This window comes from Chiroxiphia lanceolata, chromosome 9 (assembly GCF_009829145.1).
Source record: "Chiroxiphia lanceolata isolate bChiLan1 chromosome 9, bChiLan1.pri, whole genome shotgun sequence".
NCBI classification, from domain to species: Eukaryota; Metazoa; Chordata; class Aves; order Passeriformes; family Pipridae; genus Chiroxiphia; species Chiroxiphia lanceolata.
Window position 1 is genome coordinate 12869535 of NC_045645.1, and position 27806 is coordinate 12897340.

General features: G+C 43.1%; 2 protein-coding genes across 4 annotated transcripts in view; both read left to right on the plus strand.

Annotated features, from left to right (window-relative positions):
- The window catches only part of DNAJC6 (DnaJ heat shock protein family (Hsp40) member C6), a 43906-nt gene extending 27534 nt beyond the window's left edge, over nt 1-16372 (plus strand). For 2 of the 3 annotated variants that reach the window (XM_032696319.1, XM_032696320.1), the window contains 15 exons: nt 86-208; nt 2030-2163; nt 2815-3009; nt 3365-3482; nt 4204-4283; nt 4463-4656; nt 4750-4830; nt 5504-5944; nt 7518-7670; nt 9097-9165; nt 9868-10002; nt 11649-11909; nt 12399-12544; nt 13096-13272; nt 14175-15993. In XM_032696319.1, the coding sequence (XP_032552210.1) occupies nt 86-208; nt 2030-2163; nt 2815-3009; nt 3365-3482; nt 4204-4283; nt 4463-4656; nt 4750-4830; nt 5504-5944; nt 7518-7670; nt 9097-9165; nt 9868-10002; nt 11649-11909; nt 12399-12544; nt 13096-13272; nt 14175-14276 (2409 nt within the window). In that variant the 3' untranslated portion in view covers nt 14277-15993. Of the gene's footprint in view, nt 1-85; nt 209-2029; nt 2164-2814; nt 3010-3364; nt 3483-4203; nt 4284-4462; nt 4657-4749; nt 4831-5503; nt 5945-7517; nt 7671-9096; nt 9166-9867; nt 10003-11648; nt 11910-12398; nt 12545-13095; nt 13273-14174 lie in introns of all 3 variants that reach the window. The other variant, XM_032696318.1, reaches the window with a different exon arrangement.
- A 1073-nt stretch (nt 16373-17445) lies between these two features.
- Nucleotides 17446-22919, plus strand: LEPROT. The gene is made up of 4 exons (XM_032696907.1): nt 17446-17512; nt 17787-17862; nt 18667-18853; nt 20170-22919. The coding sequence occupies exons 1-4, from the start codon at nt 17497-17499 to the stop codon at nt 20284-20286; spliced, it is 396 nt and encodes a 131-aa protein (XP_032552798.1). The 5' UTR covers nt 17446-17496; the 3' UTR covers nt 20287-22919.
- The last annotated feature ends 4887 nt before the right edge of the window (nt 22920-27806 follow it).

The window sequence follows — 27806 nt, forward strand, 5'->3', positions numbered from 1 at the left end:
GGTTTCTGGGGAGAAAGCATTTGTAAAGCAGGCCTGGCTTAACGCTCTTACAAAGCTGGTTTTGTTGCTGGTGCCCTTCCTGCAGGTGTCTGAATGTAGCTGGCCAGTCCGACAGGCACCCAGTCTGCACAACCTCTACGCTGTCTGCAAGAACATGCACAACTGGCTGCAGCAGAACCCCAAAAATGTCTGTGTCATCCACTGCATGGTATGTACAGAGTGACCAAAAAGTCACCACATGATGAGCCGTAAGTCATATTGCATGTCTGGAGTCTGTGTGCAAGGAGGGGGACAGCTTCTAAAAGAAAAAGGGATGTAATAAAACTCATAGAGAGGGGCATCATCTTCCATGTGCAGCTGTAGAGATAAGCTGGGAGGGGTAACACTGAACGAGAAGCAGGAATGCAAAGCCAGAGAGGTTACAACTGTTCTAGCAGTGAACTGTAGAGGTGATGAGGAGCAAAAACGTTTGAATTTCACCTGAGAACCTACTGTAAGAGTTGTCAGGCTGCTGTGATTTGCTCAGTTGAAGAGGTTGTCCAGAGCAGCTTTGGCTGCCCCATCTCTGGAAATGTTCAAGGCCAGGTTGGAGCAACCTGATCTAGTGGGTGGTGCCCCTGCCCATGGCAGGGGGTGGGACTGGATGGGCTTTAAGGTCCCTCCCAGCCCAAACCATTCTGGGATTCTATGACTTCACACTTTATTTTAAGTAGTTGCAGGAGAAAATGGAGCCTCCAGACTGAAGGTTGATGGAAATTGGGCAGAACACACATAGATGGCAATTCTGTCAGACTGTGAATCTGAGAACGTTGAAGTCTCTTGTTATCAGTACTTGTCAGGCCTGGCTGAAGGAGCCCAGCTGCCTTCTGCTGCTCTTTGTGCAGCACAGCTGAAATGGTAAATCCCTCACAAGGGTTATTCAGCACAGGGCAAAGTGCAGATGGGCTGCAGGAGAGTGGTGTGATTCTGTAGGACTAATCTGTAATTTACCCCATACAGCCTTTCATACTGACAGACAGCAATGCCCAAAAGCAGAGTTCTGTTCTGCTGCTGGAGCCTAAATTAAATCCAGGAGGCTGTCAGCCCTGATCAGCATAAACTGGGAGGAACGGAGGAAATGACTGATCCCAAATTGCATAGACCTCACATATGAGTCTGGCATTTCTGCCTTGCACAGCACAGCCAGAGGCTACCAGATGTAAATTCCCTTCAAATAGAGAGGAAGATGCACTTGATGCCTCCAGTCCTGGAAATTAGCTCAAGAATCAAATTCCTTTACTGTCCTTTGAGCAATGAATATCAGGATAATGCTGTAAAGTATAGGGAGTCCTTTCCAACACTAACAAGTCTGCAGAAGCCCACTTGGTTTATACGAATCTGAGAGATCTTGTCAGAAGCAATTGGAAGGGGTTAAACCTTAAAAAAGGAAACAGCCTGTTAATGTCAAGCAGGTTCCCAGGGTCTGGGTCAGCTCCAGCATGGCAAATCCTACAGAAAATGGCTGGAATGCCTAAAAGGTGCCTGAAATAAGCAATTGGTGAGGCCCTGGCACAGGTTGTCCAGAGAAGCTGTGGCTGCCCCATCCCTGGAAGTGTTCAAGGCCAGGTTGGACGGGGCTTGGAGCAATCTGGTCTAATGGAAGGTGTCCCTGCCCATGGCAGGGGTGTGGGACTAGATGGGCTTTAAGGTCCCCCCCCAGCCCAAACCAGTCTGGGATTTTATGATTCTGTATAACTTTTAACTTGTGTCAGACTTTGAGGGGGACTGCCTATGGGCTTTAAAACCAAGCCTAAACCATCCTCAGCTTTGGCTGCTCCCTGGATATTATCTTAACTTTGATCCGGGCTAGTGACACTCACTGAAGTCCTGGGTATTAAACAAATGACACAGAACAGAGAAGTCCTCATCAGCTGGTGGTCTCAATCCTAGTCTTTCTGGACAAATGATTCTTTGTGATTTAAGGAAGAGCTGAAATTCTAAGGATTTGTCTGATACTCACACACTTTTCTCTCCCTGCCCCTTCTGACAGGACGGCCGTGCAGCCTCAGCAGTTCTGGTCAGTGCCATGTTCTGTTTCTGTCACCTCTTCTCTAGTCCTGGCCCTGCCATGCAGCTGCTGAACACAAAGAGACCTGGAATTGTACTGTGGCCATCTCACAGGAGGTACGGGATCCTGACTAACCTCTATGATGTGTATTCTTCATGCTAGAAACTGCTCGAGTCCCTGTCGTGTGTTTTGGCACTGTGTGCCCAGCCCCAGGCTGAGACAGGAGTTTAGACTCCACTTTGCTCCTCAGAAATAAGTAGTGAAGTGGTGAACACATGCTGGAATAGATTGTCCAGAGTGGCTGTGGGATTGCTGTCCTTGGAGATTCCTGGTTGGGTATTACCCCAGCACATAATCCAGTTCTGAGATACAGTTGGGAAGCTGGTCCTGCCCTGAGCAAAGAGCTGGAGAAGTGAACTTCAGCTGTTTCTTCCAATCTGAATTATCCTATTACTTCAGTTGAAGATGTCCTGTTGCAGGGGGTTGGACTAGATGACTGTTAAAGGTCCATTCTAACCCATACCTTCCTGTGATGAACCTGCGGTTAACAGGGCCTGGGTGAATCCCTCTCCTGTGTCAGCTGCATCCCTACAGAAACAGAGGTGTAGGTTTTGTGCCAGCTGCAAGGATGCTGGAGTACATGGAACTCCAGTCCTGGACCTGTGAAAGAATGGCGCTTTCACTGGATTGCAAGGTAGACTTTGAGTATGAAATGGAAACTGGTCACCTGGGATGGCGATTTCAGCACTGGCTTTCTCTGCCTGCAGGTACATAGGATATATTTGTGATCTAATAGCAGACAAGCCCATCATTCCTCACTGCAAACCACTCACTATCAAGTCAGTCACCCTCAGCCCTGTCCCCTGTTTCAACAAGCAACGCAACGGCTGCCGGCCCTTCTGCGACATCCTCAGCGGAGAGACCAGGATCCTCACCACTGCCCAGGAGTATGAGAGGATGAAGTGAGTTCTGTGACCTCCTCCCATCCTTAGGAGCTTCATTTTGCTGGAATATGTCTAATAATTTTGTCAGGCTGCCTGATAAATGAAGATATTAATCAAAATTAATTGAAAGTTAGTGCTTAGTGTTGAAATAAAAAGCCAGAGTGAGTCTGAGGTTGTCATGTGGTGGGATTGTTCAGTGCTGTGTTGGTTTCCCCCCTGAAATAATTTTGTTTTAACTCACCGTAACACCAAGCAGAGCACTGAATGCTCCTTCTCTCTGCTTGCCCTGAAGGAGATGACAGCTTTATGTTGAGCCTGATGATGGGTGGTAGGAGGGACCTTAACTGTGGATTTCCTTCTCTTCCCCTCAAAGAGAATACCGTGTGCAAGAAGGGAAAGTCCTAATTCCACTGGGAGCCACTGTCCATGGAGATGTTGTTGTTTCTGTCTACCACATGAGATCCACCATTGGGGGACGTCTTCAAGCCAAAGTAGGAGCTTGTTTAACTTCTCTTGTGTGGTAGAGGCAATGTGAGGAACCAAGAGGTGGCTAAACATGGGACCTTGATAATTTGCCTGATTATATGTCAGAAACCTTAATATTCAAGTGGCAGAGTGACCAGTGAATGTTTTTGTCTTTCCCATTTGTTATTGGTGCTGGTTGCTGTAGAGATAATATTTTCCTGAAGCCTCTACTGCAAGTGAAAGGCTCTTGTGTTTTCCTGGGGTCCAAACCTGTTGCTCCCAAACCTATTTTAATTTAATTATTTATATCATAACTAATAAAATTTACTTTATTTATTTCTTTTATTTATAAATAAATAAAATAACAAATAAATAATTTAATTAAATGAAACCGTGGAAACAGTTTCATTTAATTGCAAAACTAATGAGTGGATCCCAGAAATAAAGGGAAGCAGGGACATGAAGGCTATGAAGGCTTTCTGCTATGTGGAGGCTGCAGCAGCAGGGTTTAAGGCAGATGGAAATATTTGGAATATTTGGGAATATTGAGAAGGAAAAGCTCTACTGCCTGTAGAACAAGCAGAATGAATTAGCTTATGCAGCAGTTAAGAATAGTCTATATAGTAGCTGGTAGTAGGGTAGACTTAACTAACTGTTTGCACATAAACAGCTATTTTAATTTCAGGAATTTAAGCACTTGTTCAGTCCGGTGCTCTGCAGGTTGTTTTTTTGTTTGTTTTTTTTCAGATGACCAACACACAAATATTCCAAATTCAATTTCATACTGGATTCATAGCCCTGGGAACAACCACTCTAAAATTCACCAAGTGAGTATCTGAAGCTGAACATTAATCATACGTGACACATAAAAGCCTTATGAAGGCTGAGGGAGAACAGTCACAGATGAAATATGAGAAGTCTCTGTGCCTGCATATATTGAAAGACTTTATATAGCTTCCCAGAAATATTCCTCCCTTTAAAACTCTACCACTCTTGTCCCCTTTAGGCCTGAATTGGATGCCTGTGACTCTCCAGACAAATATCCTCAGCTCTTTCATGTTATACTGGACATAGAAATACAGTCTACAGATAGACAAACTGAACTAACTCCCCCATGGGAGAACTTCACAACAAAAGACATCAATCCATCCATCCTCTTCTCCTCTCACCAGGAGCACCAGGACACTCTTGCTTTGGCAGGTAAGGGCAGCAGAGATTTCTCCATTTACACGCTTACCTACAGGCTGAGCTTGGTTTAGCTTGATTGTATGTCTCTGGTGCTCTGTGCTGCAGGCAGAGGTCCCACGGATTCACCCCAGGATAACATCAGGAATGTTGGGCAGAGTGCATTCTTCTCCTCTCTCAGCTGGCAAGGTACACAGGCTTGGTCTTCAAAATAAAATCTGCTTTGAACAAGATAAACAGCTTTTCTCCCCCCTCCTTGGAGCACAGAGTCAGGCTGAAGGATCCCACTGTAGCATGGCTTTCCCATTAGATCACAGTGTTTTAGCTGGGCACACCCTTATGTTGCAATTGAGTGGGAATTAATTTCCTGCAATGTCCTCTTCAAACATTGCTGGCCTGTGCTGCTGGTCTATGATGATTATTGACATAGTTCTAGTGTGAAGCTTCACCTGAGGCCTCCTTGATGCTAAAATTTTAAATAAACGTTGATGATAAAATTTAGGTTAATCTTTGCAAAGGAATCATGGAATCATTTAGGCTGGAAAACACCTTTAAGGTCATCAAGTCCAACCGTTCTCCAGTGCTGCCAAGGTTGGAGTACTGCCAAGGCCACCCATGTCCCCAAGTGCCACATTCACACGGCTTTTAAATCCCTCTAGGGATGGGGACTCAGCCACTGCCCTCAGCAGCCTGGGCCAGGGCTGGACACCTCTTTTGGGGTGATATTCTCAGTAGCTTTTGGGCTGATATCCTGCTGTGATATTCTCAGTAGCTTTGTGTTCTGCTTGTAAGCTGACTTTTATGGGACCTTTGTGATGACACAACTAACAGATACCTAATTTTATTTTTAATCATCATTTAGATCAGAAATCTGACAAAAGTAGCTCTCACCCCACCTCAGAGGATCGAGCAGCGTTGGTGCATGAGGAAAGCGAACAGTCAGATGACGAACTCTTGTCCCTTTCCAGTCAGCACAGTAATGCCAGCGGTGACAAGCCCCACGGGACACCAAAACACAGCAAAAAGCAACAAGAACCTCCAGCACCACCCCCTCCTGAAGATGTGGACCTGCTGGGCCTGGATGGCAGCCCTATGAGCAAGAACTTTCCCTCACAGCCCACGGCTGCCCCCTCTAACTCAGACTTGCTGAGTGATTTGTTTGGAGGGCCGAGTGCCCCGAGTCAGAGCGGACAGCCTGCTGCTGAGGAGGTTTTCCATGTGGGGGGACCTGGATCTGTGCAGTCGACTCCTCGGCGTTCCGCGGCCTCAGCGTCCCCATCCCCGTCCCCAAGGGTGGGAGAAGGTAATGGTGGCTGTGCCGTGTGGGACCTGGGGCACGTGCTTTGAGAACCCACTGGGTGAGAGGCTCTGGCCTCTTGTTTTCCTCTTGAGTACCCCCATTTCATGAAAATTAAGAACTGTGGGGGATCCCAAGAGACCAGCCTTGGTGGTGCATCTTCACAGTCAAGAACATGAACCAGTTTGTTCCCTAAAGTCTCTACTGGAGCACACCCAAATGTTTGGTGGCTCTTTACACCGACAGCCACTGGAGATCCTCAGTTTTGCTCTTCCTATATGTCCAATAATGCATATGAGGAGCTTGTTAGTTTAAAAAAAAAAAAATCCTCTCAGGTTTTGGGTAGACCCATAGCCTTTGAATTTAATTTCTCTTTTAACTTAGTGCGTATGGAGCTGTGATATTGATACTGGACTAGGAAACACAGAACTTTTGTTTCTTCCAAGATAGACTGGGACCAGGCAGGCAGAAGGAATGGCTGGATAGATATTAGAAAGAGGGATCTTTCGGAGGGTTAAGTGAACAGAGGAAGGGAAAAGAGAGCAGAGAAGAATACAAGTTTCAGTGGAAGAAAGTGGATTGCTTTTACCTGGAGAAGGTTCATCTTTCTGTGGCTGTTGTAGGCTCAGTCTGGGGCATTTGCCCGGGGGTGGGAGGGTCGTGCAGACACATCTCACAAGGCAGAGGTGCAGTAACTGATCAGGAAAATATTTATGGATATTGTTGTTGTGCTTTGTAGAGCCAGGATCACACAGCGAAATTGTTCCAAGCCAAGAAAGCAAGAACAAGAGCATGTGAGATGGGAGTAGTAATTGATCGAGAAACATAAGTAATGAATAGAATCATTAACACAGTGCACAACTTCTATGGATTGTATCTCTCTTACAGTAGCATATATTTCATCTCTGTTCAGGATGCTTTTTACCTTAAATTTGTTGTCAAGTAAGAACCTGAGTGACTTCATAGGAGTTTGTTTTGGTCAGGTTTGTTGGGGTTTTTACATGAAAGAGAGATGACTGAAAAAATTGATAAAAAATGGAGTTTGAGAAGAACTGGATTTTTGTAACAAGTGATGCTCCTTAGAAAAGATACCAGTTATTTTCTAAAGCATTTCTAAAATTTTACCCTTTTACCCCCAACATTTGTAACCTTTGCCAGCCTGAAATCATCTTGAATTGCATTCAGCTCTTGAGAGGAAGCAGGAATTGCATCAGGACACTAACTTCAAGCTCCAGGCTGTCCCTCACCATCCATTTGTGTACTGGCAGTTCGTGCAAGTTGAAGTGTCTGAGTACTTAAATACTCACTTTGTTCGCTCCTAAATTCAACCCCTCTCTTTGGAAACTAAAGATGGGGTCAATGTCAAGATGGGGTCAATGACCAAGTCATGGGGCCCTCTAGGATCCCAGAATTTGGCTGGGGTACTGACACCCTCCAGTTGTTCCCCCACAGACTCACACTGCCTCCTGTTTGCTCTCTGCAGGTATTAGGTTTTATTCTCCATGCCCCAGTGTCTTTCCCCTGAAGCCAATTCATTGTACAAGTTAATAATTTAGTTTTCTCAAATGTGTTTTTACAGCCACTGCCTTTGATCCATTTGGAAGTAGCCCCAAGCAAGCTGGTCCCGACCTCCTAGGTTCCTTCCTTGGTTCATCTGCTGTCCCTGGGGATCCTTTCCTTCAAGCCACAAGAAGCCCTTCACCAACTGTGCACAGTGATCCCTTTCACATGGGTAAGAAAGGGAGGTTATTTTATATTTAAATAAATGTGAAATGCTGCTTTTAAATAGCTGTGGAGCCATTAAGTACAAACTGATGCTCACCATAAAACGGCTCAAAACCACAGAAACCCCACTAAACAGGAAAGGGATTTTTTTCTTCAGACTTAAAGCATATTCATCATTTTAAGTGTGGTAGGATGAGCCTAGTTTTGCTCAAGTCTTAGACTTAATTAATAAGCTATTTATATAAATGAAAAAAAAAAGAGACCATGAAGAATGTCTGCTCTCACATTCCTGTGGCTATAAGGTCTCACTTGAACCAAACTACCATTAATTGACTAAATACAGCATGGTCTGCTAGAGAAAACACACATCCTTTGGTGATTTTAGTTACAGGCATCTACTTTCTTTAGATTCTGTAGTAACCCTGACCAAATTCACAGATGAATTTGACTCTTACACGAAGAGAAGGAATTTTTTTTCTTTACTGGATTTTCTTATCTTCGTTTGAAACATTCCTTAATTGTAACCTTCTCCCCCATGCCAAAATGTAATGTTGTAACCTTCTCTGAAACACATTCAGAAATGGATTTGTTTGTGTCTGATCATCTAACACATGTCCTTTGGGTGAAACCATCTCCCTGGAAAGCTGGAATGTCCAAGGAGGCATGTAGTGTGCTGCTGGCACTGCTCACATCCTTGCTTTTCCAGACTTGGGTACTGGATATTCACTCTGTGATTAGACGTGGGGTCACACTTGGAGCTGGCTGCACTAATGAAGGGAATTTCAATGGCATCCCAGCATGGTGAAGTATTAAATGACAGTGCTGATATCTGTGGATAATGAAATGCTGCCAGGGTGAATGCCTTAGACATCCAGGCTTTATGTGAGACAGGGTTAAAGGACGGGCTATGTGTGTCCTTTTTGGTTTACATCTGTGTGGGCTGCTTTGCTTTGTTTGTTTTCTCTTGCCCTTTTCATGTAGAATATTTCCTTGGGTTGAGATGTATTCAGCAACACAACCCCCCATGTGTTAGTTTGGTAGGAAAGATTTTATAAATAAGTATATAAACGCTCTGACCAAAGTTATCATAATATGAGCACTGTAAATCTGTGCCCACTTCTGGATAGCACGAGATCAGAAAAAAAACCATTAAAATTGTAATGCCCATCATTGGGGAGAAGTTCATATGGGTGGACACAATACTGTGTCTCCTGCTCTTTGTCCCCTGCTCTTGGACTCATAGAATCCTGGAAGGGTTTGGGTAGGAAGGGACCTGAAACATATCCAGTTCCAGTCCCCTGCCCTATTCAGGCTACCTTCCACTAGAGATTCATAGACCTTCTTCATAGAGTTCCAGTATCTTTTAGCAGACACTGGATTATGTTGGTTTTCCTGTACTACTTTGAGATATTTATATTAACCATTCTCCTCAGCTTCTAGCACTCCAACAGTTTCCATACAACCAGATGTTTCCAGTGGTTGGGACTGGCCCAACAAAGCAGGTATGTATCACAAAAATTCAGGGTGTTTAGCAAAACCAAACCTTAAGGAGCCCTGAGAGAGGTGGGGCAGAGAACAGGCTCCCTCTTTCTGCTGCTTAAAGCTTTGAGGAACACACCAAAACCTCAATGAATATGTCAGTTATGTCAGCTGAACTGCAGCAGGTTTGCTGTACCTGTTGTCCTGGTCTCCCAGCCATCCAGGTGAGGATCTGGCTAAAGACTTCTAAACTCCTTCTGTTCAAAAAAATCTGTGTTTGTTTCCTCAAAGCCAGATAGGTGCTTGGTGAGGGTGTACATAGGTGTGTTTCATTCCAGTGCAGAGCCACCAGAAGGACCTGGGAAGTGCTGTGCATTCCTGGGATGCCACTAAATAGTTGCACGATTCTTTCTAATCTTGGGATTTGGTATGTCCTACCGAGGTTGCTTCCTGAAGGCTTCTAGTTCTTAAAATATATCCTTTTGTCATAATTACTCTGTCACTGCAGACAGTCTAGGGAACATTCCTGTGCTGAGCCTAATTGTGAGTGGGTGTGCAACTAGTCTGGGCCAACGCTGAGCTGAGGCTGCTTAGGAACCTGCCTCAATTTTAACAGTCTACTAATATCATGTGACTGAGCACTGGGTAAGAGCTGCACTCATGTCAAATGGGTAAAAACCGAGTTATTTTTTGTTTTATACATATGTATGTCTTTTCCCTTTAAGGTGGCCTAGGAATGGGAAGTAAGTCTGCTGCCACCAGTCCTACAGGATCCCTCCACAGCACTCCCACTCATCAGCCTAAACCCCAAACACTGGATCCGTTTGCTGACCTGGGGACTCTTGGAGCAAGTTTAGCAGGTTTGCATCTCTTATTAAGTAAATAAAAGAATAAATTACCGGCATTCTTTTAGAGAAATAGGCGGAACAGCTTGGTATGTGAGGGTCCTCTCAACCTACCTGCACACCAGTGCTGCTGTCAAGCTTTGCCTTCTGCCTGATTCTCTGGAAGCTCTCACAGATCTGTGGTTTTCTTGATCCTCTGTCAAAAAAATCTGCTGGCAATGTGCTGGGACCTCAGCTGGGACCTCCATGAATTGCAAAGCATAACTTCTGATAACTCTAAACACACTGGCTAAGGATGCTCTGTGTTCAACTCTGACTGGAGAACTGCCACTAACAGGCATAGGAGGAGAATTTGGCTGTTTGAAGCTGCTGGGGTTCTAGAGGAATTGTTTCTTTCTAGACTTGACTCATTTTTGTGCTTTGTGAGGAAACCTGTGAAACCTCATTAATCTGCCTCTAATTTGCAGTATTTTTTAAAGGTGGAGTATTTGCACCTGGCTACAAAGGGCTGTTTGCTTGGTCGCTCAGACAAGCCTTTCCCCCTTGTTTCATCACATAAAACAATCAGCAAGCCCTCAACTCCAGAGTTAAAAAGGCAGTTCTGAGAAATTATTGAAGTTTTCTTTAAGCCCCAGCATGTTGGCTTCTCTGACTCTGGTAAATAGATTTTTCTTCCCTTTGTCACTGCCCTCAGCTCTTTGGAGCCGTTGTGGTTTTGTCTGATGTTTGTTTTCCCCTTTGCGTCAGTACCAGCATGGTTCTGGAATTAGGTTTCCCAGTTCCCTCTGCTGGATCTCAAGCTGCTCTGCAGGAGCAAAATAAAAAGTCTGCCAAGACCCATGTCGGAGCCATCGAGGTGCTTTTAAAGCATGGATTCTGTAGGAAAGTTGTGGGGTTTAAAAACAAATGGCTTGGCATCCCCAGGACATTTAACCACATTTTGTTGTTCATGACTAAGTCTAAAGCACTTAGTGCAGTTTCCATGACACATTTCAGAGCTCAGAGTCGAACGTGGATGTCAGTCTCAAATAATAAAACATTAACACTGGGTACCTCCCACCCCAAACAGAGCCAGAGAAGCATCCCCTAAGTAATAAGGTGCTGAAACACACAACTCTGTGGGATGGTATTACATCAGCACAGCATGAGGAGATAGAATTTCAACACGTCAGCTGGATGTTGGCACTGGCACAGGTTGCCCAGAGAAGCTGTGGCTGCCCCATTCCTGGAAGCGTTCAAGGCTTGGTTGGATGGGGCTCTGAGCAGCGTGGTCTAGTGGAAGGTGTCCATGCCTGTGGCAGGGGGGTTTGGAACCAGATGATCATTAAGGTCCCTTCCAACCCAAACCATTCTGTGATTCTGTGTTGCCACCATGCACACAGAGGTTGACTCCTCATTAGCTACACACAGCTTTCCCTGTGTTTCTGCAGCCCCCCACTCCTCCAATTCCTGTACAATCCTCAAAGGCAGGTGCTGTCCTTTAACCAGCTCACTGAGCAATGACAGGGAATTTGAAGGGCTTTGCTTGATGTTGCAAAACCAAGTTTGTGGCAGAGCTGAAACCAGACACCTGGAGTATTTTGCTTAGATTCCCTTTTGGGAAGGCAAGTCAGTACACTATTGGTAACACCCACCATCCCTCCTTTCCCTGTTCCCTGCAGGTGGCCCTTCCTTTGCCAGCAAGCCGACCACGCCGACGGGCATGGGCGGGGGGTTCCCGCCGTCACCGCAGAAGCCGTCACCACAGCCCATGGGTGGGAGTGGTTGGCAGCAGGGAGCTGGGTACACCTGGCAGCAGGCTCAGCCCAAAGCCCAGCCCAGCGTGCCCCACGCTTCCCCTCAGAACAAACCCAACTACAACGTGAGCTTCTCAGCCATGCCCGGAGCACAGGGCGAACGGGGGAAAGGACCCGCTAATGTTGGTAAGGGCCACGGAGTTCCATCCCACAGGTTAGCTCCTCATGTTGATATAATGCTCAAACACCTTTGCAGGTTACTTAAGCAAGTAAGTCATGTTGATCACTTGATGATATATCCTGTCCTAGACTCTAAAGTGTGCTGTTATTTAGGAAATCCTGTATTCCAAATGGCCTTCAATAATAATCCTGGAAATGTTCAAGGCCAGGTTGGATGGGGTGTGGAGCAAACCGACCCACGGGAAGATATCCCTGCCCATGGCAGGGTTTGGACTAGATGAGCTTTAAGGTCCCTTCCAACACAAACCATTCTCTGATTCTGTGATTCAAAAATAATAATTCAAAAGTAAAATTAGCCTAAAGATCTTCTATGAGAATCCACATGCTCATAAGCACTGGGAGATTTTTAATGTGATTGAGGGAGGTAGCCTGGGTAGAAAATCTGGGTTAAATACACCCATATTGTGATACCAACTTCAAATCTTGTTTTTCAAGATTCAAAGCCAAAAGTGTCTGCAGATTTCGAAGATCTATTATCTGGTCAAGGCTTTAATGCTCACAAGGACAAGAAGGGCCCCAAAACAATAGCTGAGATGAGAAAAGAAGAAATGGCGAAGGAGATGGACCCTGAAAAACTAAAAGTAAGCAAAATTCTTGGTGATAGTTTTACAGTCAATGTGTCATTCATCCTGAATAGATTCAAAACGTCAAGGTCACATTTCTGTCCTCAACCAGACCACATCAGCAGTGCCTTACTCAGTGTTACTGTCTGGGCTGCTGGTCTTCCACATCACTCCAGCCCTGATTAGCAGGTACAGCTAATTGAACTAATCCTCTGCCTCATTAATCCTGCCTGCTTTGGAATTCTCTCATCTCTCCTCAATAAATTGCCAAACTGCAGATCTATTGAGAAGGGAAGGAAATTCAGTCTGTCCTGCTCTATGTTTGAAATATGAAACCACAACTTCTGACTATTCCATCTAATGACTGAAGTGTTACCAAGTCAGTATTTTTAGCAGGGACATAAAAATTAATGATCAATTAGAGACAGACAAATGTCTTCCAAAGGTTTTCTAAAGCATGGAAAGAAATGTAAGCTTCTCCTTGGAGTCATTGCTATTCAAATGAAGAAACTTTGTCCTAGTGGAATATCTAACGTAAGGCATAAATTGAGACACATTCCATTCTCCAGGTTCTGGAATGGATTGAAGGGAAGGAGAGGAATATAAGAGCCCTGCTGTCCACAATGCACACAGTATTGTGGGCAGGGGAGACCAGGTGGAAACCTGTGAGTATGGCAGACCTTGTGACACCAGAGCAGGTGAAGAAGGTGTATCGACGGGCAGTGCTTGTCGTTCATCCTGACAAGGTAAGGCTCTCCTACTTTCACTTGTTCAGACATTGCTGTTGTTATAAAGTGTGGGGTATATTGCTTAATTTATTGTGCAAACAGCTTAGGAAAAGGCAGCTCATTATTTTTGATGATTTCTGAGAGCTGAGGACTCTCATCCCATCCCTGGAGGTGTCCAAGGCCAGGAACAAGATGAGCTTTAAAGCCCTTTCCAACCAAACCAGTCTGTGATTCTGTAACCACTCCCAGCCCCAAGACTGCTTGGTATCTGCTGCTCCAAGCAGCAGAGACTCAAATCTTCAGGTTTTGTCACCCTCACTTTGACTCTCAGCCATTCTGCTGGTGGACAACAGCCCACAATACCATGCCTGCCAAAGGAGATTCAAATTGAACTCCTCAAATGCAACAATCAGGTTATCTGATCACCGAGCTTGTGGTCTTGCTGCTTACACTTGCTGATCAGAGTGCAATGACTCCACCTGGGACAACCTATGGTGAGGACATTTAAGGAAAGTAAGACCCTGAGAGTTTCAGGACAGTGGGCGAGGCTTGGGAAGATGTAGGCTGCCCCGAGGCTTGCAGGAATACTGGTTTTATCAAGGAACTGTGTCAGGTGGCAACTCTTCACCTTCAGTGCAGGTAAAAGGCCTCCTGCAATGCCTGCGTTACATTTACTATGCCCTTGGGGCAGTGCTTTGTCACACCTGGGGGGTTGTGAGCTTTGAGGACCAGAAGAGCCAAGATATTCTTTGGGTGTAAAGAAGGTAAGCAGCCCTCCAGAGTAGCTCATTTTTGTCAAGGAGTAAGTGTAAATTTGTGGAAAGTGAACAGTAGCTGCTTGGGAATCTCCCTGCTCACATGGCAGCTGTGTGTGGTTGGATTTGGTAGCTGTGATATCCGTCTCTCTGTTTTTATTCCAGGCTACTGGACAGCCATATGAACAATATGCAAAGATGATATTTATGGAGCTAAATGATGCCTGGTCAGAATTTGAAAACCAAGGACAAAAACCCTTGTATTAGGTACTTTCTCAGTCTCCACTACAGACCCGTGCTAGTGCTTATATAGTCTCTTGTCACAAATGTCACAGAACAACCAAACTCTGGCTGGAAATTCAGAAGTTTCAGAAAACTAAGAACCTAATACTTATCATGAAGAACAAGAGAAAGGTTTCCTAACACTTGTCTCAAGAATCCTGAGCTCAGAGGAAATCTGGCCACCCGGCTCACCCTACGAGAGCCTCGGGGTTACAGTTTCTTGTAACTTTCATATTTTTCTTTGGATTCCAGTGGGAAGAGAGAACACATACTGGGAAAAGGTGGAATTGTTCTGTCTCTGATACAGTGTAGCTGGTGAATTTCCTATTTTTTTTTTTTTTTTTTGGTGATACGTGACATGGCAACACTTCAGTTGAGTTCGACAACTGATGGTGAAGCCCAAACTTTGATGTACTTTTTTTTTTCTTGGTTTGGATCAAACTTCATCAAATTTAAGTGCTCAGATGTGGTTTAGACACACTTCTAACAGTCACCATTTGCTGCTTAATTGCTCATATAGTGTAGTCTACCTGAATAGAGCCAAAGCTGAATCCTGGGTTAGGTCAGCGTGGCAGCTGCCCACTGCTTTATGCATTAATCTTGTACTTCACCTCACAGTCCAGCAGTAAAAGAAGAAATTCCTCAGCAAGTGTCTTTTAAAGCAAGCAAAAAGTCATTGATGTTAAACAGCACCTGGCTGGTTTGTTAAACAGCAGTTTTGGGGGGAAGGGTGAACCCATGCTTGTAAAAGTGAGGAATGAGCATGTACTGCATTTCCCATGAAATTCTCACCAGCAGCTTGAAACCATCAAACAAAAAATATCAACAAATTAAAGCTCTGCTGCAAAGTTTTAGAAACTCCCTAGTCTATAGGTAACACTTCCCCTTCTTGAGGATTCAGAAGACTTTTCCCAGCCCACTTGTATCACCTTTATGCCTTTATCAGCTTCAGAGCACTTGGCCAAGGCTCTTGGCAGGCTGCAACCTGTTGCAACTTCACCTTTCAGATAATGGTGACCAGGTCTGATTTTTGAGGTAAATATAGTGCAAATTGATTCTCTTAAAAGTTTATATTGGACCAAAGCAGTAACATCACAAGGAAATATCTCTGATGCTAAAGCTGAAGCAGCTTTCCTAGTTAAAAAGCAAGTTCAAATTCAAACTTCACCCCAAATTCTGGCATTCTTTTGTAGAGTTACTAAAGTTAGCAGTTTATTTACCAACATGTTGTATCTGTATTTGAGGGATATTCAGCAGATGGGCAGGAAATTGTATTTACTGCTTCAGGAACAGGTTGCCATCTGATGTGAGTCTTTAAAGTTGGTGGGTTTTCAAGACAATCCACTACTTGTTGCACTTATATTTTCAAGTGGCAAAGCTATTACTGCAAAGACAGTGTGTCAAAGTACATTGCTTTCTGTATAAAACTCATCCTTTTGTTGTATTGGTCCATTATTTACTACCATTAACTGAAAATGTGAAACCAACACATAGGTCTCCTTTTATATAAAAGACCTTAAGATAATAGTAACAAACTGGATGTTATTTATTAATGTTTTGATCCAGTATGTGCTTGTCTTATTTAAAGAGATAACTGGAATGTGAATCATGTTCCTGTGATTTGTTGGTTTACTGTTTCTCATTCACATTTGTAGATATTGTGACCTATGCCTATATAATAAAAAGGATCTCATTACTATAACGTACTTTTTTAATGATGAAAACAACATTAGCTTTGTATGGAGTTTGTCATGGCACATAACTCTGGATACTCATCCCTTCACGAAATACAAATCCATCATTAAACTTTATCTACCAAAAAAACCTCTCTGCCACTTAAGCTTTGATTACTTCCATCCCTAATGTTTTTATGGATGCATGAAAGTATTAGGACGTATGTATATCAAAATAGTTAACTAAAAAAAAAGTTCTTGTCATATCTGGTAGTGACAGAGGTTATCAATGTTCAGGTTTACTGTTTGACTCAATTATTGTAATTTTTGTAAATACAGTATATACTCAATGAAATTGTGACTGGTCTAAAACATTTGTACATACATTAAAGAGCTCAAATTAACATACGTAGGGTATGTTTTGTGCTTGTGACCAGCCCAAAAGGTTAAAGTCCTACAATAGCTCCTGTGTAAGGGGTGGTGTGCCCTGGACAGGGGCAGTATTGCTGCTGTAAGTGGTCATTAATGCCTGTGGTTATCCATAGGTTGGCATTCCAGGTGCTTTTCCCAATTTAAGATGTTTTGGAAACAACTTATCATTGCTGTACTTATGCTACTGTGCTTCAGAGACCCATAGTCAGGCAAGTCAGCAACCCCAAAATTTTCACTTGAAGCATTCAGATGCTTAAGCCTGCTTTAATTAGCCTTCTTGATTCAAAACTATTTAAAATTAATAATGAAAAATGGGAAAAAAATCTGTATCAGAGAGATATGAAACGAGAAGAAATAAGAGGGAGAGAGGGGAGGTATCTGAAGAAAAGGTCTCTGGGGAGGGGTATCCAAAGGGCTGTCCAAAATCTCCCTCAAAAAGACTGTTCTTGGATCAAAGGACTGTTCTTGGGGCAAAAATGTTGTTCTAGGATCAAACCGGCTGTTCTCAGGCCAAAAAGATCAGTCTTGAGGCAAAGATTGGGTAGCTCTTGGGACAAAAAGGCTCTTATTGGGTCAAAAAGGCCGTTCCTGGGGCCAAAAGGCAGCTCTTGGGTAAAAAATGTGGGGTCGAAAGTGGTATTTCAAAAATCTAAGGCTTGAAAAATATTTCTTTAAAAAAAAATGCGTGCCCTTCTCGGTGTGGATTAGCAGAAGGGATGATGCAGACCCTGAGAAGGCAGTGCATGAGATAAACGGGCGCCCCGGCCCATTTTTTGGGGTGAAAACGGGGTTTCAGGAGTACCCTGCAAAACGGCAGCGACTGAAGGGCGGGGACTTTTGTATTCAGACCGCGGCTGTGCACACACATACATGCATTTATCACGTACATATATACATTTATTACACACCATACATAAAATAAACACGTATATTCGTACGGGCATCCACCCGAACCCCCTCACAGGGGCCGCTCCCTCAGCAGACCCCGCCCCTTGCCGCGAGGGCGGGAACCTCTTGCCCCGCCCCTCCGCCTTGTTAACGCGGGCGGTCACGTGACGGGGGCGTGGCCAGAAGGCGGAAGTCACCTGAGGAGGCCGGACATGGCGGGCGTCAAAGGTACCGAGAGTTTCTTCCCTACCTCCTTCCCAAGGCTTCCCGCTCAGGGAGCGTCCAGGCATCGCCTCAGCGCGGGAGGTGGCGGCCGGGAATGCGGGAAGGGATGCCCGGCCCCCGGGGCGGCGGTTCCCGGTCCCCTGTGAGGTGGTACCCGGTCCCGCGGGAGGGATGCCCGTCCCCGCTGAGGTGGTACCCGGTCCCCGGGGGGAAGATGCCCGGTCCCGGGGGGGGGATGCCCGGCCGCCGCCTCACCGCCCGCCCTGTGCCGTTGCAGCTCTCGTGGCCCTGTCCTTCAGCGGAGCCATCGGGCTGACGTTCCTCATGCTGGGCTGCGCCCTGGAGTACTACGGGTGAGCGGGCCGGCTGACTTCCCACAAAGTTTCTCCTGCTTCAAATCTATTAATTGCGATGTTATTCTCGTTTAATCGAGCTGTTTGGCTCTTCCAGCAGTCCGCCACTTCCTGGCTCTTGACACGTGGCGGTTTGTTGTAATTAAAGGCCACTTCCTTAGCCGATATTTGCACTTCCATTAAAAAAAACCAAAATTACTGCAGACAGCTCTGTGCTGTCTCTGGAAACGCCGTGCCAGGTTGCTAAACAGCGATTTTTAACCTCGCACAGTCCTTTCCCTTAACTTCCTGTTTCTTTAAACCACCCTCCCACAAGGCTCCAGTTGGGATGTCCCCGCCCATGAAGGTTGGAACTAGATGTGCTTTTGAGTCTTTTCCAGCCCAAACTGTTCTAGAATTCTGTGATTCTGTGTCTGTAACACTTGAAAACGCAGAGGAGGCTCCTGAGAGCCCTGACACAGAGATGGGAGTGCCGGGGTGTGCCTTCAGCCAGCTGGGTTATCCCTCTAATTTGAGAAAGCTGCTCCTATCCTGCTCACGTTCCTCTTCCCTCTGTGGTGAGACTTGAATCAGCAGAGTGATGCAAATGTAAAACAAATTAACACTTGGTCGTGTGGCAGGGGTGGTTTCTGCTCTGTGAGTTCTTGTGCCAGGGAAAGTGAGGTGGGATTGCCACTTTTTGGGTGAAGTCTTGTGGGCGATCCCCTTTTCAAACTATAAAGTGGGATTAGAGCTATTGCAATAATTTTTCTGACTGAAGCATCCATTTAACTGATTATACATTTCCTTTTTCCCCCTTCCCAGTGTCTACTGGCCTCTGTTTGTGCTGATATTTTACTTCATCTGCCCCATTCCCCACTTCATTGCCAGAAGAGTGAGTGATGACAGTGATGCTGCCAGCAGTGCCTGCAGAGAACTGGCCTATTTCTTCACCACAGGAATTGTTGTCTCAGCTTTTGGATTTCCAATAATCCTTGCACGGGTTGAAGCAGTAAGTTCTTGCTAATTTTTATTTTTAGACACCAGTTGCTGAGAATAATCTTTAAACGCGCTGTTGCTGCCTGTAAATCCTGTCTTTAATTTTATTATTTGATGTCTCCAGATGAAAACAATCTGCTGAAGTTGTGTCAGTGCTGCTTTTTGACCTGAATGAAGGACTTGCATGACTGAAAATTTTTTAGCTGTTTTTCTTTCCCCTGGATTTGTTTTGGTCTAATACAAGATAACATCTCCTCTTCCATCTCATGCCTTTGTATCTCATGACCCTTTGCACCAGCTTCCTTATTTTTATCTTGGAATGTCTGCTTTCTCCATTAAGGATGCTGAAAACTTGGTGACTGGAGTCCATTGTCAGTTAAAAGATAAAAGGCCAAACTTCCAGAACTGCCCTTCCTAGTTTTCAAAGCATTTCCCAAGCTCTTGCTTTGTGCCCTCAGAGTCTGAGGAAACTCAACTCCTTTTCTCTTTGCTTTCTGAGCTGCTCTTCAGGGTTGAGATTTTTGTCACATTTATTTGCCAGGCAAAGAATTCCTTTGTCCCATCTCCCGAACTACCCAGTGACTTTTTTGTTGTGTTGTTTTTCCCCTTCAGTCTATGAGTTTTTCTTGAAACTTGTACTCTGAGTTTGAGTTTATTTTTAATGTCCAATTTCCCCGACACTTTTGAAATCGGGGATCTGGCAGTAGGAGCTGCCAGATAGAAGCAGAATGACCACGAGAGGGAACTCTAATTCACAGCTGGACCTTTTAGTGTTAAATGTTGCTTATTTGAGTAAAATCAGTTGGACAAATTGTTAAAAGAAAGGCTATTTACTTTTAAGACCATTTTTTTTTAATGCTCGTTAGTTATTTGAAAGGAAATCTTTTATTGCATGGCAATTAAAGGAGAGCACTAATTTCATAACATTTCTCTCTGATTTAGGTATGTTTTAATGATCTCTATGGCAAGTGGTTTTTTGTTATTATTTTAAAAATTATTTTAGTTATTTTACTTTATTATATTTGTGTTTTTATATTATTTATATTATGTATAGATTATTTATATTATTTATATATCTGTATTATTTTCATTATTATTTTATTATTTTTATTTTGTTCTTCATCATAGCATTATCCTGTTGAAGTGTTGTATTAGCAGTATGAGTGGCTGCTAATTGAATAATTAGCCACATAAATTGAATTATTTATTATTTGCCTTTTTCTGTATGCTTTTAGCACCTTCCTGTAGTATTTTTAGTTTCTCTAATGCATAGAAATATCTGCCCTGGACTTTGATTTGCTTTGATTGTTCCATTTCCTTGCATTTCAGATCAAATGGGGAGCCTGTGGCCTGGTGCTGGCTGGCAATGCAGTCATTTTCCTTACTATTTTAGGCTTTTTCCTTGTGTTTGGGAGAGGAGATGACTTTAGCTGGGAGCAGTGGTAGGACTTCACTCTGGTGCTGGTAATATTTGCTATTTTACAGCCTTTCTTACCATACTCTGTGTATATGTATAGATATTATAACATGTGGTGCATAAACACGTAGCTTTATCAGTCCATAATGTGCTTTTTTATGATGCACTTCAGCCAAAGGGACAGTGGTGACAGTTGGCTTAAAGTATTCAGTCAAATCTGGAATTACTATCGCAAATTTGTCCTCTAAGTTTACAAAACAAGGAGTTTTCCCCGTTTTTTCACTATCAGTGCATTAACTTTTGGGTTAATTGGTATTAACTGATATCACATTGATACATGTGGCATTGGTCAACATTCCTGTTGGGTTTTGAACCATGTAATCAAAGTAGAACAGTATAAAGATTATCCTAATTGATATTGTTTAACTCGATCAATCTTTCTGCCTTGATTAGGGATGAGTTAATATTTAATTTCATCTGATGGATTGTAATTTTATTGTTTTTTTCTCTTGATAACATTAAAAGAAACATAAGTTATGCCAACTCTCTTACTACCTAATGAAAGCAGAAGGAAATAACCCTGGTTAAAAATCCTTCTTTCCATTTATGATGTTTATTTAAAAGATACTTTTCTCCCCACCAAGATACTCTGTGTCCCTATTCAGCTTAACAAATGGGGATATATTTGAGGAATAATATATTTTAGTACTCAGAGCTGACATTACTTCTCTTATGAAGGTTCACGAAAGGAGAAACTGCTCTCAGGACACTTAAAATTACAATCTTGTGTTCAGTTCTTTATTTTTATGTGTGAAATGCCTGAATTGCAAGGAATTGAGTGTTCTGAGTAGGAGTTCTTCTCATTGCTTTTAAAACAGACTTATTCAATTACTGTTTTTTTGTCTGTAAAAGATGATTGTTACATAAAACACTATATTTTCAAATAGCTTTATGCTGATAAAGAGTCACATCATCACACTTAGAAAAGTAAGTTTTATTACTGTAGTTTTGTGAGAATAGATTTTGATACAATCCAGAGCAAAGGTTCAAAATGGATGGATTTTCTGTGAACACTCAGATACTGGGGACAGAAATCATTCTGTGGTCCAAGTACTGGAATATGGCTCAAGTAGGAATGGAAAATCAGGTTTCAGGAAGGTTAATTCCATGTTTTAAATTGAAATATCAGCTGTGTGTGAGGGGAACAGTTCAGTGCTGGGGAATGCTGGGTTTTATAGTGAAGGGTGTCCAGGCTGTTGTTCTGGTAAAAGAAGAATTAACATGAAAGGACAGTTTCTCCTGGATGTTAATGGTACATTGGAGATAGAGCAGGATATACTTGTCCAGATGTATCTTAGTGTCTTCTTCCTGGCTCTAGATGAAATCTGCTGGACCCTACTCCCATGGGAATTATTTGGCCTAATTAAAAGCCAAGTTCTTTGGAGTAAACATCATTTCCATGTCTAAGCCCTGCTTTGATTTTTGAAGAAGTTACCTTTTTTTCCTATAAATTGGCATTTTTTACTCAAATGAATAAAGTGAAACAGCAACAGTAATACCCAATTTAAGTGCCTGATCCTATAAATGCCCAATGCCATTGCTAACAATTCTATTTAACTCCTGGTGGATTAGAGTTGAACTGTGGAGTGGTTTTACTCCTTAGCATTTACCTACCAAAGGCTGCAAAACTACTCAATTACTAAGTTTTGCTTTCACAGTGGGGGGGAAAACCAGCTGAGATGATTTTTTCTTTCAATTAGAGAATGATTATTTGTGGAATGTGTTGTAGATGTCTTAAATATCAGTGTGCTGGTGGCACAGGGGGACACAGGAAGGAAACAGGGACAATCTAAACTGAACAGGAGGAGCAGAATGTGCAGCTCTGAGGAGAAATTGCTTTTTGCCAAATTATCCTGCTGTACTGTATTCCCTTGGTCTGGCTGAGGTTGGTGGGGACCTCATGAAACAGCAGGTGAATGTTGAATGCAGAAGGCCATTGCTTTTTATTTTTATTTTTTTTGAAACAGTTACATGCACTAATCCTTAATGTGAACTTCATGCAGTTTTCACATGGACTTCTTACATTTAACTCTTAAAATTGTTTTTATCAGTGTTTAAATCATGGAAATCTTCCTTGGCCTCTGTAAAAGTAAATTTGCTTGAATCAAATAGGGTAAAAAAATTATTTCATTGCTTTTTTTTTTTAACCAGAACTTCACTCACTCACCCAACCCTGGTGCTCTGCTGGTCTGTACTGGGCATACTGTCACCATCCTCCAGTAGCAATTTACTGTGGTTTCTCTGAAATTGTTTTCCTATATGGAAGTGAATACTATGTATCCAAAGTGCCTTAATTTCCATACTGTGCCGATTTTTTTGTGAATGCATAGACATGGCTATATCACTGTGTTTCATAATGAGCTGAAAATCTGTGGCTGCATTTTGTAAAGCTTCCTTGTCCTCTAATCCTGTTTCCTGTAACTGGGAATGCAGTGCAGCTTTTGGAACTTTTGTAAACACTGTTTTTATCTTCTGTGATTGCCACGTTCTTGAGATCATGAAGTATTAAAACATGGACATTAAAATACATTCTACTTTTCTTTTTGAGTTGTCTAATAAAACTGACTTTTCGAGTTGTCTAATAAACATATCTGATGCTTAAGTATTTGTCTGTCTTAAATTTCAAGAGGCGAGAAGAAAGATAAAATGTATCCAGTGGTGCTTTCCTGATGGTATAAATGACAAATTTCAGAAGCCATGAAGGTGGAATTACTGTAGGATGTGTTGTAGAGGCTCTATTTAAATATGCAGGTAAATGATCATCACTTATCTCTTAGTACATGGTAAATCTGTGAGTTTTTTAAAAACCTTCCATAAAAAAGATGGGATGCAAGGTAGTACTTGACCTCTTCCACTTTCCAGTCTGGACCCTGCCAGCACTGGTATGCAGAGATGCAGAGGGCATCAAAGCTCTCTTTCATTTCCAGGTCAGTTCTCCTGTAATTAAGGTGGTGAATGTATTAAATTGGGTGATTTTGATCCCACCAGAGCTTGTGAAGGTGGAACCTGCTCAGTTTTTCATCAGTTTCTGAGGTCCCCACCATCAGGAGAAGGTTGAGTGTCTGTTCTCAGTAGCTGGAGCTTTCTGTTCCCAGCAGTACCTCGAGCATCCAGGCTTTGGAGAAGGTGAGTGTATTGTTTTTTGCATCAGTGAGCTGCTGGATTGGTCCTGGTTTGGAAAAGGAATGTTTGGGAATACTGTTCTGAACTGCCCAGCTCAGTTTGGCACAGAGAGTCACTTCAGGCTCTAGGCTTAGTTCCTGAGCTCCCTTATTTAACCTGCTGCTGGATTTGTGAGTATTATCTTTGTGGTGTAACTTTTATTTCCTGTCTCTCCCACCCTTGTTGTAGCTGCTTGGTTTTGTACTTAACAGAGATGTTTATTGAAAACATGTTTAGCTGAAGGGGAAAAAACCTGTATAAGAGGGTGCTGGTCAGGCTGGCACTGGTTTTGAAGGCTCTTCATTCCTCTAAGAAAGCTGGTAACCTTCCTAACTAGTTGTTATGACCTCAGGTAACTTCCTAAACCCTTTAAACAGACTTCAATCCCATAAAATGAATGTAAACTCATTAATACCCAGGAGTTACCCAAACAAACTGTCCTGGTAAACCACATATCAAATTGTATTGTTAAACTGACAATGATGTAAAGCTCTAAAATGATCTCTAACCCTGATCTCGATCCTTAACACAGCAGGACTTTTAAGACCCTACATCTTTCACTCTGCAGGGATTGTTTCTGGTCTCTGATAATGGATGAACAGACTATTTCATTAAGCTGGATGCTCAGCAGGTACTAATGAGTCATTGATTTGTTTAAGTGGCCCCTGCAATACATGACCAGTGTGTACTGGAGGGCTTTACAGGGAAATGTCTCCCAATAAAATAGGTAAGAAAGCTCTGGCTGGTGAATTGTGATTAAATTTTAAAGATCAGCTGGGACACTCTTAGAGAAACATTTTCTCCAGTACCTTGTCCTTGTATTTATCTTGTTTTATTGTTTTGCTTTTGTCCTTTATGCTGAGGTTTGTTTGAGCTGTCTCTGGGTTATATTAAAAAATGGGTCACAGTTGTTTATTCCCCGTGACCAGTATTTCAGCAGGAGGTTTTCTGCTTTTTGGGGGGAAATTTTACTTCCTGTAGACTAGTTCTAGATTGTAACAAATACTCTGGATACTTATCTTTCTAATGGACTGCTTCCTCTTCCAGGAGGATGATCATTCCTTGTCTCTGTGTGCAGGAGACTCTTCCCACTGGCCCTAAACACCTGGAAGTGTAGATACTGCTGGGGAGAGGAGAGGAATTCTAAAAACATACCTGTTTTCTCCCAGAAAATTCTTGGGGGATAGGAAGATGATTGTCTTCGAACTGATACTCAACCCATGGCTTTGTTTAGTAGAGAAATTTATGTGTATGGAACATAATTGTGCAAAATTACACACAGAACAGCCTTGCTTTTGGATCATTGGATATAGGAAAGACCTTACTGAGGAATACTTAGAACAGAGCTGTCTGTTAAAATGGGGAATTTCAAATATGTAGTTCCAGCAGTGCTCCCAGCTGTTGTGCTCTGAAACCCTGAGATCTTCTTAGTTCTTTACTTGCTGACAGCTAAACTGGCATTCACTGCCTGTGTTATATTGTATTTTCAATTACATGTCTTCCTGGAGAATGCTGATAAAATTAACTACTCACTTTTGTGGAGTTAAAAAGACAAACCACGTGCACAAAACCCCAGAAATCATATTCATGCTCAAGTTTTATAGAGTTAATCTGAAATCCTTAAATGGAGTGCTGAGACAAAAGCAGGGGTGTTAGCGTCTGGTAGATTCAAGAGTTCAGCTGAGGCTCTCAGTGCCAGTAAATTTTGATTTTATCACCTGCTTTGAGCTTCATTTTCCACTATACTGACTGGTGCTTTCATTTTCTTGGTCAATATGAATAACTGACAGCTGCTGCTTGGATGTTTTTGTTTGCTTGAGGATTTGGGAACAAGTTAAACTGTATTTATTGTGCCTTACAAAGCATATGCTTGGAACAGGAGGATTGATGGTGACATTTGTATGTCTTGCTTACCCTTTGTTGGGACTGTTTGATCTGGGCTTGAGATTTTGTTCCTCATTTTGTTGTGCCCAAGCCTGGGGCATATTGGGCATCCCAATATAACAGGAGCTTTTGTTACTGGTTTCCCATCTTTAAAAGGAAAAAAAAAGCCTTTCTACCACACAGAAACAAAAGCTGCAATAGTTGTTGCGATGGCTGCTGATCAAGTTTGGAAGTTGATGGGAATTTGGAATCACTGGGGTGGGGAAGGAGGGATGAAAGGCCTAATCCAGTTGTGTGCTGAGCCCTTTAATGTGTGAGGACAATCTGAGTGTGCTCATGAGTCACTGTGGGACACACTGGCCCTCTTGTTTGGGGGTCTGTGTCTCCTGGCTGTGCCTCACAGGATGTTGGATACACAAATCCCTGTCTTAAACACAGGACACTTCACCCAGGAGAGGATTTAACAGCTTGTCCTTGTTTCCAGTAACACAACTCAGTGTCACCCTGTGTGGCCAGTTTTTTTATCACTAAATAGTGATTGCAAGGAGACATTAAGATGTTTCAAACAAGTGCATAATGATAAAACCATTTCCCATGGAATAAGTCCCAAAAGAGAACTCTGCTCTTAGTTTCATTTTGAAATATTAAGAAATGCAGCATATTTTTCATGCATACAGAAAGTAAATTTTACATTTTGAGTCAGGTAATAGAAACTGTAGCCAGTCCAGAACATGCTCTCTTTTCTCCCCATTTCTTCAAAGAAGATTGTATTTCTAACAAATATTTTGCTGTTTAATTAAAATCTACAGCAGAAAATATCTTCGTTTTCAAGGATCTCGTAATAGCTGGACAGGAAATCATTAGAAATAATTTCAAAATGCACAGCCTTTGGGAGTCTCAGAAGTGATGAATGTGCAAAGTTAATTAGGATTCAGCAGATATCCTCAGGATTGGGATTATTCAACTCCCTTTGATCACCTAAAGATCAACACAGGTATCTTTGCCCCTCTCTTCTTTTACAGCGTTGTGCCCCATCATTGCTCTGTTCTCTTCATCTCCTTTTAGTAGTTTTAGCCCTGCAAGGGAAGCACAGAAGGTCCCAGCTCCAAGTGTTGAGCTGCAGCTCTGCCCTGACTCCAGCCCTCACCTGAACTCTTGGGGTTGCCCTTGGAACTCTCACATCCCTGAACAAACCCTGGCCTACAGTAGGGCCTAAGAGTCCCCTCCCTGCTCCTCCTTTAGCTAGTTCCACCAAAAACCAACCCAAAGCAACTGGTTGTCACTTCCAAGGTCCTCTGGAATAGGAGAGTTAATTTTAAGCTCCCCCAGTCAGTAATTCCACCATCCCAGCTTCCCTGCCCTGATGGGACTGAGCTGTTGTTACCTCTGGGTGTCAGGAGAAGCTGAGCCAAAGGCCAGCCCTGCATTCAGAACTCACAAACAGTGATTTCTGGATGGTATTAATGAGATGGAAGGGGGGGGGGCAGGCAAGTGACAATTTAGAAAGAACTATGTCACAAAATACTCATTAGTTCTGGATGGGAATTGATGACTCTGACTTCCGGTTTCTAATTACTTAAAACTGTTTTTTAACAAAAAGAGCCTCAAAATATCCAGTGTTCTTCTGTAAGGACTGACTTCCTCAGCTGCATTAAGAAACCCCTCTGAGATGAGTTTCCTTAACCAGGGAGTTGGGCAATTCCAGTTCCTCCTTTGGAGTACTCTTGTCTTGATTGCCATGTCCTCATTTGCCTTTTGGTGTCTTTGCTGTTAAAATCAGGACTTTTTTTGTATCCTAGAATCCTGGAATGGTTTGGGTTGGCAGGGACCTTGAAGCTCATCTCATTCCACCCCCTGCCATGGGCAGGGACACCTTCCACTAGACCAGGTTGTTCCAACCTGGCCTTGGACACTTCCAGGGAAGGGACAGCCACAACCTATAGTTGTGGTCTATAGTGCTTCTTTTATATGTTAGTTTGTTGGTTTTGTTTTTTGTTTTTTTTAACACAACCTGGTTTAAGGATGAATTTGAGTTTGCATTTTATAACCACAGCACTGCCTAACTGTTAAAACTTAATCTCTCATCCAAGGGGGAGGCTTGACCTTGAATTTGGGTTTGTGTTGAGGTGCTGGATGCAGAATTGTGTTGTTTGTAGCCACGTTTCTGTCAAATGCACAAGTGAAAGCAGAGGGCTTGGCTGGAAGGACAAATTCATTCCACCTTGGGGTGTAGTGAGGATTATCCAGAGCCTAAGGAGAACAGGTGTATGGACAGCCTTGAGATTGAGTCCTTATTTCCAGAGGAATTGGCACATGCTCTTAAGGAGTGTGCCTTTTGACATTGGGTATTAATTCTGATACAAATCCAGCATTACTAGATAAGGCCAGTAATCACACACCAGGATGCATCTCATTCATCTCCCAGTGCAACTGGCACAGCAGA